The sequence below is a fragment of the Thunnus albacares genome, chromosome 1 (genome assembly GCF_914725855.1).
Source record: "Thunnus albacares chromosome 1, fThuAlb1.1, whole genome shotgun sequence".
NCBI lineage: Eukaryota > Metazoa > Chordata > Actinopteri > Scombriformes > Scombridae > Thunnus > Thunnus albacares.
Genome location: NC_058106.1, coordinates 32613696 through 32628218, shown reverse-complemented (window position 1 = coordinate 32628218; position 14523 = coordinate 32613696). Strand labels below are relative to the sequence as shown.

General features: G+C 38.7%; 1 protein-coding gene across 3 annotated transcripts in view; it reads right to left on the bottom strand.

Annotated features, from left to right (window-relative positions):
* The window catches only part of kcnq1.1 (potassium voltage-gated channel, KQT-like subfamily, member 1.1), a 53619-nt gene that overhangs the window by 24781 nt on the left and 14315 nt on the right, over positions 1-14523 (bottom strand). For 2 of the 3 annotated variants that reach the window (XM_044355411.1, XM_044355412.1), the window contains exons 3-6: positions 7692-7818; positions 7131-7209; positions 6489-6585; positions 1184-1324 (exon numbers count right to left, since the gene is read on the bottom strand). In XM_044355411.1, coding sequence (XP_044211346.1) covers positions 1184-1324; positions 6489-6585; positions 7131-7209; positions 7692-7818 — 444 coding nt within the window. The remainder of the gene's footprint in view (positions 1-1183; positions 1325-6488; positions 6586-7130; positions 7210-7691; positions 7819-14523) is intronic. The other variant, XM_044355413.1, reaches the window with a different exon arrangement.

The following is a 14523-nucleotide window of genomic DNA, read 5'->3' as shown; positions in this document are numbered from 1 at the left end:
GAACCCTGAGGCAAACGTGTGATTTGTGATATTTGGCTATACAAATAAAATTGACTCGACAGTTTAAGATCAACAACCAGTTGACACAACTGAGTAGCCTGAGTCTAAGTCTCATGTTAGTGAGGCTGTATAAAACAGTGGTAGGTTGAGGTAAATGTTAGCATCAGCATGCTAACATGCTTACAATGACAGTGCTAATATGCTGATGTTTAGCAGGTAATATAAACCAGGTCCCCTTTTTGCAGGTATTTGGTCAGAAACTAAAGAAGCAAATAATTCGGGGGCTCGGGGGTCCTGACTGGTTTGGACGGCCTGGTGTCTGAGGGCCTATTCCCTATTATATCCCCCTTCAAAGAGAAAGAAGATGCTCCTCAGACCCAAATGAACGGACCCCTCCTGTAGCATTGGGGGCTGTTCTAGAGGGTATCTGACGTGCAATAGGCCAGCACCCTCCTACAGGTCTGGGAGTGACCTAAAGCAGGAGAGAGCAATGAGAGCTAGGAGGGGGGAGGAGGAGAGCAACAGACAGACAAGCAAACAAACTATAAAAAGAAGTGGTTGGATAGGAGTGGAGAGGGCGAGAGGGAAAAAAAAAAACTCTGTCCTGAATCATCCTGGTTTCACCTTGGCGCCTAACCAGAGACCACCCCCCCCCCCCCCCCCCCCCCCCCACCACAACCACCACCCAGCTTTCCTTTGTTATTTTCTTTCTCTCTTCCTTCTCTTTCCTCCCTTCTGCTCTTTTCCCTCTATATCCTTACACACACACCATGTGCATTTTGTATTAAGCCAATTTATTATTTACTTTTTTTTCATGTTATTGTTTTCCTGGGGCTAGTGTCTGGTCTTCTTTGCTTCTCCCGTTTGTACTGCCCCGTGTCACACGTGTTTTTTCATGTTAATCACTTATCCTGCACTCAATTTGTGTTAATCACATATCTTGCAATAAATAAAGGAAAAACCCAAAAAGTTAGCAAATAACGTGTGAATTTAACATCAATTTAATAATTTATATTATATAAATATATGAATGAAATAATAGAAAATTGGCTGAAATGAAAAGCACTTTTGACTGACTGAGCCCTTAAGAGACTCACTCTTAAAGGAAAACACACACCCACTCTCTCTCTCTCTCTCTCTCTCTCTCACAAAAACACACACACACACACACACATATTCTTACCACTCCCCACCACAGAGCATCAGCGTAGTTTCCAAACTCTGTGGAGCCGCTGCTGTCGACTGCATCTTTCTCTGCCAGGTAGACAAAGTACGAGGAGAAGATCAGGCTCAAAAAGCCAATGTACAAGGTAGTGATCAGCTCCTGAAATACACATGCACAAACGCATGACACATTTCAAACTCAATAAATAACACATGGATCATTTCAAAAAACATCATACGATTATATAACTGATGCCTAGATATCTGTAAATATTTATACTGACTATTTACTCATGTATTAAATGCCTCCTGATTGCCACAAAATATCAATTACACCAGTTCACCAGTGAGCAGGCTTGATGTATTGTGGCTGTGTTTTGCTAATAATATGACATATGGATGTGAATATTCATGCAAATGTGCTGTGAATATGATGATTGAAATCTTTTTTTAGAATTCTGCTATCCGTTCTGGCTTGTGTCATTTGTGAACGGATGTGTGGCTTCACACTCATTTTAAGCTCAGTATGTATTTGTTAGTTTGGTAGGATGATGTACTTTAAGGATAAGGCTGAAATTATTCTGTAATACCATCACTTTACTATCAACAAATCCCACAAAAAGACCAAAACTAACAATGCTCTAGTCTGTTTCTCCATACTTTCCAATGTCCCTACCCTGTCTGTGGCACTCAGCCCTAAGACCACTAGTTCTTACTGAAGATGTAAATCTATATATATATATATGTTTTGTTTTTTTTTAAAGAAGAAAAAAAGGCTCTAATTTAGAAGAGCAGGGCACTGTTTAGCAAACTTTACTCAAACAACAGTAATTGGTACTTTGTTGGGGACTATTTTCAGCCACAGATTACATGTAACATGCATTTAGTGTGATAGTGATGGCAGCAGGACAGTGTATGTGAAATTGACTCATTGATCGATGATCATTATAGCAAAGGCACCCAGTGAAAACAGTGTGGCTCACTGATGTGGTTTTAATAGTTTTTGGACAACAATGGAGCTCTATGGCACTAATGAATACAATATATCAGGCTATGGACACACAGTCCATTGTTCATAGGATTCATTCGTTGCTAGTTTCGATCTTTTCATGGGATTTGTTGACTATAAGAAAAGCAACCTTATTCTTTAACTTTAGGGGGCAAACATGGCCTGCAGTCATGAGGTAATCATGAAGTAATGATGCAGTATGACTCATTATGGTTATCCACTTAATAAGAAAGTAATTATTAGTTATCGGTTTTCACCTTAAATTAAGAAAATGGGTAACAATTTACTTTAAGTCTCCCCATTTAGCATATATATAAACATTTAATAAATGGTTTACAACACACTATCTTAAAGTTGTAAGCAGATATAAGTATTTATTAATGTATCTGTCAACAGCTGTAAGTCTTGTAGACACCAATAATTGGAGGCTGGTGTATAAACAGATATGAATGATAGCATAGGAAAACACACTTAACATAATATAAAATATGTCTTCAAAGGAGAAGTTATGATTGATGATAAATATTGTACATTAATAAACAATTAAACATGTTCTTATATCTGATTATAAATGCTAAATAGAACTTTAAAATATAGTGTTGCGAGAAAGGGTATATAATGAAGATTCAGACACATCTAGGAACTAATCGATCAGTCTGTTCTCAAGTATCTTCTCATTATTTATACATTATTTCTTCGTAACAGAAAAAATCTATATCATTATGCTCTTTGCAGTCTTAAATGCAGCAGAGTTTAAATGAAGTGTAATTTTAATAAAATCACTGGTGGTGTGTTAAATGCTTGAATTCAGATGGCCAGTAAATCACCATAAATCAATCTAAATCCCAGGCAGTTGATCCCTCCTGCTGTGTTTAAAATAACTATGAGGCATCTTGTTGCAGATTCAGTAAGGAGCTGTCTGTGATTTAATCAGGAGGTCTAATTGGGCTTGGCTCTTATCCTGTCTGACTGTAATTGGACTACTGCTTTGTGAAAGAGCTCTTTAAGTGAATGTTCTCTTTGCACTCACCTACTACGTGATTTAAACTGTGTTTAACCACTCAAAGTGCAGGAGCACTCACTGCACTAAATTGGACTGAATTCCTGATGAGTGGAATTCTTATTCGGTCACTCCCAGATTTTTCTAAGTGTCACAGAGAAGCAGCAGCAGATTATTGCAAAAATGATCCAGGAAAAGGCTGTTTGCCTCCCTTGAAACAGTGTAAAACTATCCTTTACATTACTCTACTCAAATAGTACTTATGGTCCATTGGTGCTCTGCATTTCTTCATACGGCTAAACAAATTTTTCTTAATGTTTCTTGGCATCAAACGTGTGTTAATGGATGTGAGAACCTGTAAAACCTTCAACTAACATCATTGCTTACAACTTATAAGTTCATGATTCTTGAAAATAACAGCTTTTAATGCATTTAGGTACAGCTGCCTTGAGTCAATACCAGAAGTTTAGTAGATCTGGTGCTGCTGCTGTGACATGGCAACCACGTTCAAGAGTCAATACTTTCCATCTGCCACTGAGCCAGCCAGGAGCAACTGTGCAAATTGTGTTTACAAGCCACAAGCACTAGTATGCTACTCAGTGTGTATTTAAATGCTGTTGTAACACAAAGACTGGACAGTAATTGGAGTAAATGAAACTCACTTTAAGGACTCCAGCTGTTAACACAGAAGGGCTACAGTTGCACAAGTCCATGTTACAGTCTTGTGTTGACTTCACCGTCTCAGCTAGAAAATCACAAAGTAACAAATACTGAGGATACAACACACCAGTATCCAGATGGCTGAAAGCAGTGTGGCCTCTGCTGTACAGGCTGTTGTATGAGTCCACACTGTATTTTTCCTTAGGGCTGTTGGGGCTGTGTGGGGCCTAAACAGAACATATAATAACTCTCTAGCCACAATAAGAAGTCCACAGTACAGAAAACAAACAAGAAGAGCCCAGTTCTAATGGAGAAGTTGATGACTCACAGACCTCTGATGCCTTCAAAGTCCAATGAGACTTAGTATAACCAGGCCTAATCTCATTCCAATCCCTATACGCTCACTCTTCCCAATCTCCCACCTGTCTGCCTTTCCCAAACCAGCTAGAGTGGAGTGGAAGTGGACAACAAAACCCACCAACAGCAAATCTTGTCATTCTCCACTACACCAGACCAGAAACTAAGCATCTAATTAATGTATGTTCAATCTTTACTAAAATATTGATTTGATCATATACTGTATATTAACCTGTTGCTACACTGTCCTAACACTGCCTTTTCATTGGTGGGGTTAAAAATCACCTGATGTGCAATAAAGTTGAAATAAAAGGAACCATTACTTTATCCCTAGCTTTATTCAAAATGTATCATATCCATATATGGACACGTGAGTATGAATGTTTGTGTATATGTTTATGTGCATGTATGTATGCATTTAAAGGGGGACTAATCATGCATATTTCAAGGTCTATATTTGCATTCTGGGGCTCTACTGGAATATCTTTGCATGATTTACTCGTACTCGTTTACCCGTTATGCAGCCCCACAGTTCAGCCTCTGTCTGAAACAGGCTGTTTTAGCTCCTGTTTCTTTAAGGCCCCCCTCCTGATGAGCCCACTCTGTTATGATTGGGCAGCTCTGGAAGCCACCTAAATGAACATTAGTAGTAGGATATCACTCCTTTTTCTCGTTCTTTACTCGAAATGAAAACTTCTCAAATACATATGTATACGTTCAAGCCCAAATCTGATCCTAATTATGCAAGTGGACAACGTCAACAGCCCCCGGAACAACCTTAGCAACCAGTGAACGACTGTTTGTGGGTATACACGAACAATCTAACGTCATTACGAGGAGGAAGTAGAGGTAACACCAAGCATTCAGAGCAGGTTGAAGCCTGGGCTTTTGATTTGCAGGGAGAATTTTTACATTCACCTCATGTTTTGGACCTTCACTATGTTTAACATAGTCTTCTGACATCTTAACAGCATATAAATAACAGAAAATCGCAAAAAACATTTACCCCTTTAAGATATGGCTTACCGATATCCAATTTTTTTGCTTCCAAGTGACGCAGATCTGAATTTTTTAACAGAAGTTTGAACAAACCAAATCTGATTTTTTTCATATCAAATCTGGAACACTTGCATATGTGGGCTTCATTCATATGCAATGCTGTCAGAATGGTCAGATAGGAATTCATGTGTTTTTTTTTTTTTTTTTTTTTTTTTAACGTCTGACTTCGCTTGTGCGTATTACCTGTTATCATCATTCATTGTTGGCACAGGTAAAAATAAATGCCTTCTCATTCTCATTCTCATCCTCATCATCTGTATCGTCTGCCAAGCTGCACAACAGATAATCCTGGAAATGTATGCTAGCACAGCCGTTTCATCCATGTTTATGATTTGACTTCACAAATTACATTATTGTTGTTATTCTTTCACACATACAGCTCACATTTCAGTTAAATCTGCGCATGCACAGCATTTTATGACTTCAACGGTGTTCACACTGGAGCCAGATACATGTCACTTACAAACATGGATGTGAACCGTCAACACAAAAAGATCGGATCTGACTAAAACTTTGGAATTGGCCATTAAGACCTGTGATGTGAACGTAGCCATAATTATGGTTGAGAGTGGCAGGTGCGTCTCAGTGTTTATTGGATATTCTACACTCTTTCCCTTAATACAGAGTGCCCTCCACAGCTGTTAGAGTGATTTTATACACTCCGGAGAGAAGCTCTAGCTGGCAGGGATCAGTTTGGCAAAGGGTCCCAATATCTCACTGCTCGACACTCTCTTTCCTTACAGCTGAGGTCAATGGCTGTTGATGACCAGCCTCAGCCAGGAGCAATGTGGTCATCAGCCAAGGCCAATACAAGAAAGCACAGCGGGCAGCACTGGATGAGAAACATCCCTATTGCTCTGTTCACCTTCATCAACTCTCTTTTTACACAGACATTGAAGACAACTACCGTTCCCACTGGGGATAATCACAACCACCCCTGTCTCTCAGCTGAATGATACCCTGGAGGAAACTGCAGCCCTCTCTGGCAAAAGAGCCTATTACCCTAACCTACTGCACATCAGCTCTTTTCTTCTGGCTCTGCTGAATATCCTTTTTTCTGTTATGTGTATTCCCTCGTGGAGACTCTCTCTACGTGCATAGTAATGAAAAAAATAATACATGATGTGGAGCGGCTATAAATCCCCCGACAGAAAGCATCCTGCTTACTTATAATAATCAGAAGGCTTCATGGTTTTGGAGCTGGAATGTGATGTGCTTTTAAAAGCTCTGATTGTGTACCTGCCGATGGATGAAGACAACAGAGCCCAGGAGACGCCAAGTGCCTCCTTGACGGTCCACGTGGAGCATACGCAGGATCTGCAGGAAGCGAATCCCTCTGGAAAATAATACGGTGTTTTAATGCTGACATTACATGTACACCAAATGCATGTGGTTATGTACGTACACACATACACACCACAAGGACAAATGTATGTGGACACCCAAACATTGCATCCATACTGCATGTGACTGTTGAACATCCCATTCTAAAACCCTGGGCATTAATCTGATGCTATAACAGGCTCCACTCTTCTGGTTTCAGGCTTTCCACAAGATTTTGGAGCTTGGCTACAGAGATTTGCTCTAATTCAGCAACAAGAGCATTAGTGGGGTTGGCCATTGATGTTGAGTGATAAGGCCTGGCTCTCAATCGGAGCTCTAGTTCATTCCAAAAATCAGGGCTCTGTGCAGGCCAGTCAAGTTCTTCCTCACCAAACTCAGAAAACAATTTCTTTATGGCTTTGAGCACAAGGGGCATTTTCATTCTATGCTTTATCATTAAGATTTCCCTGAATTGAAACTGTGAAAAACAGCCCTAGTCCAAAGTACACAATGTGTGGTTTGGCCATAAAGTGCACGCCTCAATATATACTTTCTTACCTTACAGCAGAGGTGGCAAACACCTGGCCTTTGGATCCCACTGACAGCACAACTATTGAGGCAATGACTACAATCAGGTCTGTATTGACAGAGATTGAGAGCCGTTAATTATAAATATGGTATAAATATGCAGATGATGTACAACAAGAGCAAATGTTGTCCTCCTTATCTGGTTCGAAAAGTTAAAGAGGAAAGTGCAGATATTAGAAAGCAGAGGGAGAGTGCTCCATTAACAAATGAGCACTGGTTTTCATTACAAAATGATTCTATAAATCAATTGAGGGTAGAGAGGTTACAAATAATGTGAACGCTAATATTCATTGTGGAATATTTAAAAAACACCTGGAGGTTGCAATTTTAAGAATACAAAGCTGAAGATAGAGGGAGAAAATTGCAGTGACAGTTTTAATTTCATGCAGAATTTCGTCATATGTCACTTTGGGAGGAAGCTCAGGATATTACAGATATTGTTTAAATATTGTGTGTGTGGGAGTAGAGTGATATGTCTGTTTGTGTTCATTTGTATAGAAGAGTGTGTGTGTGTTTGTGTGGAGTTCCCACCTATAATGGATATTGGCTTCCTGGCAAAGCGTAGTCGGCCCAAGATGCCAACATATTTACTGCGGCAACCAGCTGACCAGAGGCGGACAAAATATTCCACACCAAAGAACACCACAAGGACGATTTCCTGTCAGAAAAGTGCAGGGAGGAGAACAGACAAAAGATGGAGAAGGACAGGTTGGAGGAGGACAGGTGGGGGGGGGGGACCAAACATCAGATGTTGTTGCAGGTTATTTAGGGCAACAACACCTGAACAGCTGGTCAGACTTGAGTAAAGTGGGCTTTAAAACAGACACCGTTTTTAGAATTATAAATGTAACTGTTGCACACCTGTTCTCTTTTTGGTAAAGTGTGGCTTGTTTTACAAACTTGATTGTGTTGCAGCAATTCATTAAGGAATATTGACTCTCACTCAGCAGATACACCATTTGTCACTGTTTAATTTGCACCACATCATTGATTCATTCTTTAATTCACTACATGGACCTGATAGATGGAAAAAGTATTATGTAATTATGTAATAATTGTGTATCCGTTTCAGGATATTTATCTGTATTTTGTTCATTTCAATGTGTTTACTTAAGAGAATAATTTGAAATTTTGGTGGGGAAGAGAGTTAGATATGATGATTTATACCACTCTCAGTTCAAATATGAAGCTACTGGCAGCAGCCAGTTAGCATAGCTTAGTCCAAAGACTGAAAACGGGGAAACAGCTTGCCTGGCTCTCTCCAAAGATAACAAAATCCACCTAGTAGCACCTGTGGCGCTCACTAAATGAACATGTGACATGTTGTTTGAGTAATCCTCACAGAAAAAAATGTGAAAATGGCCCATTGTGGTTTTATGACTGAGATTATTTCTTGGCTTCCCCCCGTGAAACTACACACTACAATTTTTGTATGGATTAGGCAATTTAAGCAAAATATAATGTGTTAATTTGTGGGCTTTAGTGGAGCCGCCAGGCAGATTTTGTTACCATATCTTGATTACTTTCTAATTTTCGTCTTGTTTTTATTCTCCTAATTATTTTTCTAATTTACAAGACAATCACTAAAATAAGGCACCGCAGCATGTGTCCAATGCTAAACATGAAGCTCATACAATCAAAGCTTCTCAATTAAGGCTGCTCTATTTCGATTCCATGCAAGTTTCCTCCAGTGCTCCTTGAGGACAAATGGATAAAAAAAAAATCAATTACAGCACACAATTACACCAACATGTGGAAATTAATGAACTGGTGTGAATGAGAATGCAATTACCTCCACACGACTCTTAATCATTGACAAGCATTTGGAAATGAAGCTGTCTGAAAGTGAATCAATAGCCTTTCATAGATTTTGAATGGTGACATGATCCTTTTGCAGTGAATGATGGGGAGAGCCAACTGGAGGATTCAAATGAAGATGTTTGCCATCTTGTTCTGTGGGAGACACTTTCAGCTCGGAATTATTGGAAGAGTTTTTCCTCATCAGAGCCAAAGATTAGAACATCAGTGATTATAAACTAGCACATCTTGTAAAATGAAAATTGGATTAATAATATGTTAAATTCTGCTCTTGGAATCTAAAATGTAAAATTTTGTATTTATTTATTTATTAACTGAGGATTTCTACTTCAAGGTTGAAAAAAAGGTCTATCGAAAGAAGCAACGCATTAATAATCAGAAGGGAAGCTGTTGTGTTTTTAGTTAAGCTTGACGGTTCCCTCTGACCTTGGAAACAGCAGTTGACAAACTAATCTCGTCTCAATGTCCACTTACTCACTTGATCCAGAGCTTTAGACTGTATAACATGATCTTCATCCACAAATGGAGTTTTCTTAGTTGTCATCATCAAACTGTCGATATTTGTTTAAAAGGGTGAGCTTGACAGTTCATTATTGACCTTGGAAACAGAAAGCAATGTGATATGGTCAGCTCCTGAACTAGAAAGTAAGTGGAGCTTGAGTTAACTGTTGTTTCCATGATCAAGAAGAAACTGCAGGCATCATGCAGTTAGTAGTAAAAAAAAAAAGGTAGTAAAAGTGCTCTAATGGAAAGTTTCAAAATTTTGAATTGCAATTCCATGACGACCTAGAAAACCACACAACGACAGCTCCACAACAAGTGAGTAAAGTGGACCTTGAGTTAACATTGTTTTGTCCACAGTATACGATGTTTCATAAAAGCAGTCCAGAAAAGCCGGGCTTATTGTCAAAAAAAATGAATGAGCCTAATGTGATAAAGATGACATGACTGTGAGTCAACTTTGATATGTATCTCAAATTCACTGATGTTCACTTGTAATGCAATTAGAGAAACCTTCAGGGAGGAACTTTGGAGAAGACTCTGTGTTTTAGTTTAGAATGTTAATGGTAACTCTCATTAACCCTGAAATGAAACATAAGAAGCCAAAAAAACGTTTTTGACCTTCGTCACTTGTGTATCTCTCAGAACAGATACACTTCCATTTTATCAATTGTATCAATCTCCGATGACTCGGAGACACTCCAGGACCCCCCGCATTTTTTTACGCCCCTACAAAAGATAATGGGATTACATTAAGGAACAGAAGCAGTTGAGACACCTAAATCTATAGAAGAACTGTGGCAAGTTCTCCAAGATGCTTGCAATAACCCACCTGCCAAGTACCTTGAAAAATTGTGTGCAGGTGTACCGAAGAGAACTGCTGCTGTTTTAAAGGCAGAGCGTGCTCACACCAAATATTGATTTCATTCAGGTTTCTTCTGTTTACTGAACTTTGTATGAAGTTTTGTTCTGTTAATTTCTGCTGTCAGCTTGCCTGGTGAAGACAGCTCCAGGGGCTACATTACGTGCTGCTGACAGGACAGCTGGTCCTGTGGACAGTGACGGCCGTATGGAGGTTGGAGTCAGTGTGGATTGAACGGATAGAACACTTCAATAGTGCTTACATGCGTCTCACTTTTGATGTGGATTCTCAGTAAGCCTGAAAACTAGCCTGACCGGGACCAGGGTAGTCTGGAGGGAGAAGTTTCCATGGTAACTTACATCTGGCTTAATTATGTAAACCACCTTTAAAATAACTTCAAACATTTCCTGAAAATAAGCCTGATTTATTGAAGTAAGCCTGTCTTGCTGTAACTGGTAATCTTGCTGCATGAAACACCACTAAGGTCATAAATTATAAATGAGTTATAAATTAGGATCAGGAACAAAGACCACACATAACTCTCACCCAACTTTCTGTGTCTACCTATATCAGTGGACACCCCCCCATCCTCCTTTCTCCTTCCTCACCTTCTTCTCTCATTACAGGAATCACAAGGGGGGCGATAAAACTAGAATAATTCATGTAGTCATTTCCTCACACTGAGTCACAGTCCTTGGGTTCCTCTCTGCGACACTTTCTGTCCTACACTCCATCATCAATCCCTTTTGTTCATCTCCTCATGCACAACCCTAATTTCATCCCTCTCTTCAATCTTAACCCCTTTCATGTCTTCTTTTCCCTAACTCTCGTTCATCCTCCCACTTTATATGTCCTTCCAATAAAGTGATTAGCATTCAAAAGTGACTTGATGGTCTTTGACTAAAAGTAAAACATGCTATGTTGCCAGGATTTCTTTGCAGTGTGACCCAGAATGAAATAAAATGTAGCAAAACCTTTTTCGTAGCTAACAGTCATTTGGGATCCAACAAACAAACATATTCTTTGGAGAATTTGAATCTTTTGGGCAAACTGCCAAGCATCTGACCAAATACACTGTCAGCCTGTGCTGCATCTCCAAGTAAAGAACAGCGTAGTCTCTGTTAACCTTGAGTATGCAGGAAGAAAGAAACAAGACAAAGAAGATGCTTCTGTGGTGGGGGAGGAGAGAAAGAAAGATTGGCAGGGTCAGAGCAAATCTCAATACTAGAAAGCACAAAGTACAAAATAGTCCCTTTGGGATGGAGGACGAAAAAGATTAATGTTTGAGATTTTGGAAGGTTTAGTAGCAGTGCAAATATTAATTATTCATTATCTGTGTAGAAGCGAATAATAAGAAGATTAAGTATCTCCAGAGGGTGAACTTAAGGCAGAAAAACATTTTGCCATGAAATGTATATTTCATGATTTTGTGGTATTTATTAACACAATTCATGCTTTTCTTTTTAATTGTTTTGAGTCATACGCAGGAGTCTCTGGCACCAGACTGAATCTCTCCGGATCCAACAATGAACCTGGAGGATTTGAGATTCTGATGTGCCAGCTCATGAAGCACCATGACCATTTCATCCCATTATCCTCAGGCCAAGGTGAACTTGTCATATGTGGCACACTCTAGTCCTCCTCAAAGAAAATCCTCAAGTCCTTTTTTATCCTTTCTAGGGGTTTTCTTTTGTCTGAGCCTGAGTGATTCACCCATCACCCAAACAGTGCCTGTGCTCCACAGCTGGTGCCTCAGGGTTAAGTTTATCCTATTTACTATTGATTTTAGAGGAGGAGCCTTCGCCCTCTTAGGCCAGCGGGACACCCTGAAATTGTTTGTCGAAAAAAAGTCTATGTAGTTCCAAAGTAAGTTTCCCAAAATTGTTTTTTTGTGAGGCAGCAGTTAGGTCACTCTACCCATGAAATTGCTTTTCAAACAACAGAAACTGAGGGCTTATATTTGTTGTTAAAGAAACATCTTCACAATCATGGTGCTTACTGTTGCAGCACCAGCAACACAAAAAATTAAAATTATACAAACATTATAAAAACTGTGATAGAAATTAATTAAGCATATTTGTTTACTCTCAAATTAGTTTTGTGCTTTAATAAATTATATCCAATATATGAGTCATTTCAAAGACTCAATGTCTAGTTATTACGTTGTTTTATTTTAAGAGCATTATTATAATCTCTTAATTTATTTAAATTAGTTGTTTGACAATAAAAAGTTGAAATGGGAACAAAACTTCCTCTTAACTACTTCATATATCAGAATCAAGCCTCCAAAAATCAGAATCCAACAAAAATAGACAAGACAAAAGTGCTGAATGGATGGGCAGGTCAGATCAGGATACAGCAGAGGGAGAAAAGGCTACAAGCTGAAACTACAATGTAAACAGTTCTTTTATAGAGTGAAAAAAGGTACAGCTTCTTACTGAGATTCTTCAAAACTACAATCACTCTACTTGTATCTTTCAGACACATGTACTTCATGGACCAATGATCAGGATACACTGTGGAGTTTTCTGGATGGTGGATTTATTAATTATAAAAATTTAACTTGTAATGAAAGCACAGAGGTGATAAAAAATCTAAAAAGTATGAACCTGTCAGGGAGCATTAGGGATGTTCGCTGGCTGATATCTGTGGGGAGACTTCCTGTTAGAGCTGTTATGTCTTGGAGTTGTTATGTTACTACAAAAAAATGCCCAATGGTTTTCTGCAATGATGATGAGACACAGCAGCATCTCTTAATGGACTGTTACAAAGCTCAAGAAGTCTGGGATAAAGTGAAAGCTGTTGGTGTGCACTTTAATTTATGTTGCAAAATGGTCATTTATTGTATTATTAATGAAAAAACTGCCATCTAAACATACAGACCTGATACAATTAATTATATGTGTCGTATGTTCAAAATTATGGAAAACAAGATGTGCCGTGATAATACAGCAGACTGTAATCCAACACTGATACTTACTGACCTCCGGAGGAGGAGAAGTATGGACAAATCTCAGCACCTCCCCTGGAACATACTGGACTTATGAACTGACAGCACTTTAAACAAGAGAGTCTATGAGTCTGAGAGATGATGCACTTTATTGGTGTTTTGCACTTTGGGACTGGTTGCACTTTATTGTTAATGTAAATTACTGTTTCTTTGTTTTATTGTTTTGTTTGGTTGTTTTTTTGTGAATTTTAATGATGTGAAATTCAATAAAGATCATAAAAAAATGTGATATTTCTCACCCAATAACATTCAGTGAATCCTTAAGGCATAACCAACATGTGGGATGCATCCTACCTCATAAAATATCTATAAAGCTGATTGTTTGTTTTGTTTTTTTTTATGTTTTGAAACCTGCATTATTTACATTGGCTGGCTGTCTTCCTTTTCTCTTCCTGTACTGGTGCATACCTTTTATGTAACATACTGGTAGATACTATCATTGGTACATACAGATAGTGCGTGTGAAACTGCATGAAAGTGAAGCATACACCTGTTATCCTCATTTTCATTTGGCAGATGAGCAGCTTTGACTTGTTATGCACCACACATAAGGTAGTTTCATATGCAGGCCTCCCTAGAAGCTGAATACATGTTTCCAGCTTGAGTAAAACGGTCCATAAAATATTTAATGTAGGAGATGAATTTGCCTTATTAGCACAAAAACAGTGTTTCCTAGTTTTATGCTCACACTTTATCTCATGTTAACATTCATAAAATGCAGATTAATTATTTTGTAAATGTATTCTCCAAAACGGAACACACTCAGATGATATTCACTGCTGCCACCTGTGGAGCAGTTTCAAGGTAAAATCATGTCCAAAGGGGGCCGCCAGGAATGTAAGCCTATTTGAGACTGTTTTAGTGTTTCCCAAAAACACAGTCTGGACATATGAATATATTCTAAAGTGACATTTCAAGACTACAGTTAGGAATTGGGAATCTACACTGTTGGAAAGATTAATCTCATTGCTTTTCTACTATGTGTGCACACAGTCACACTGAGCCTGACCAAATCCAACACACTAGAAGAGATCATTTAGGGATCTTCAACCTTAACATCCCTGCATTTAAAACAGTAACATTTCTGAGCAAAATCCATTCATATTCATTAAATAGACTCACCACTATCAGTGGATTCACTCTTACAGGCAAAGTAAATTGTTGGCCCATTC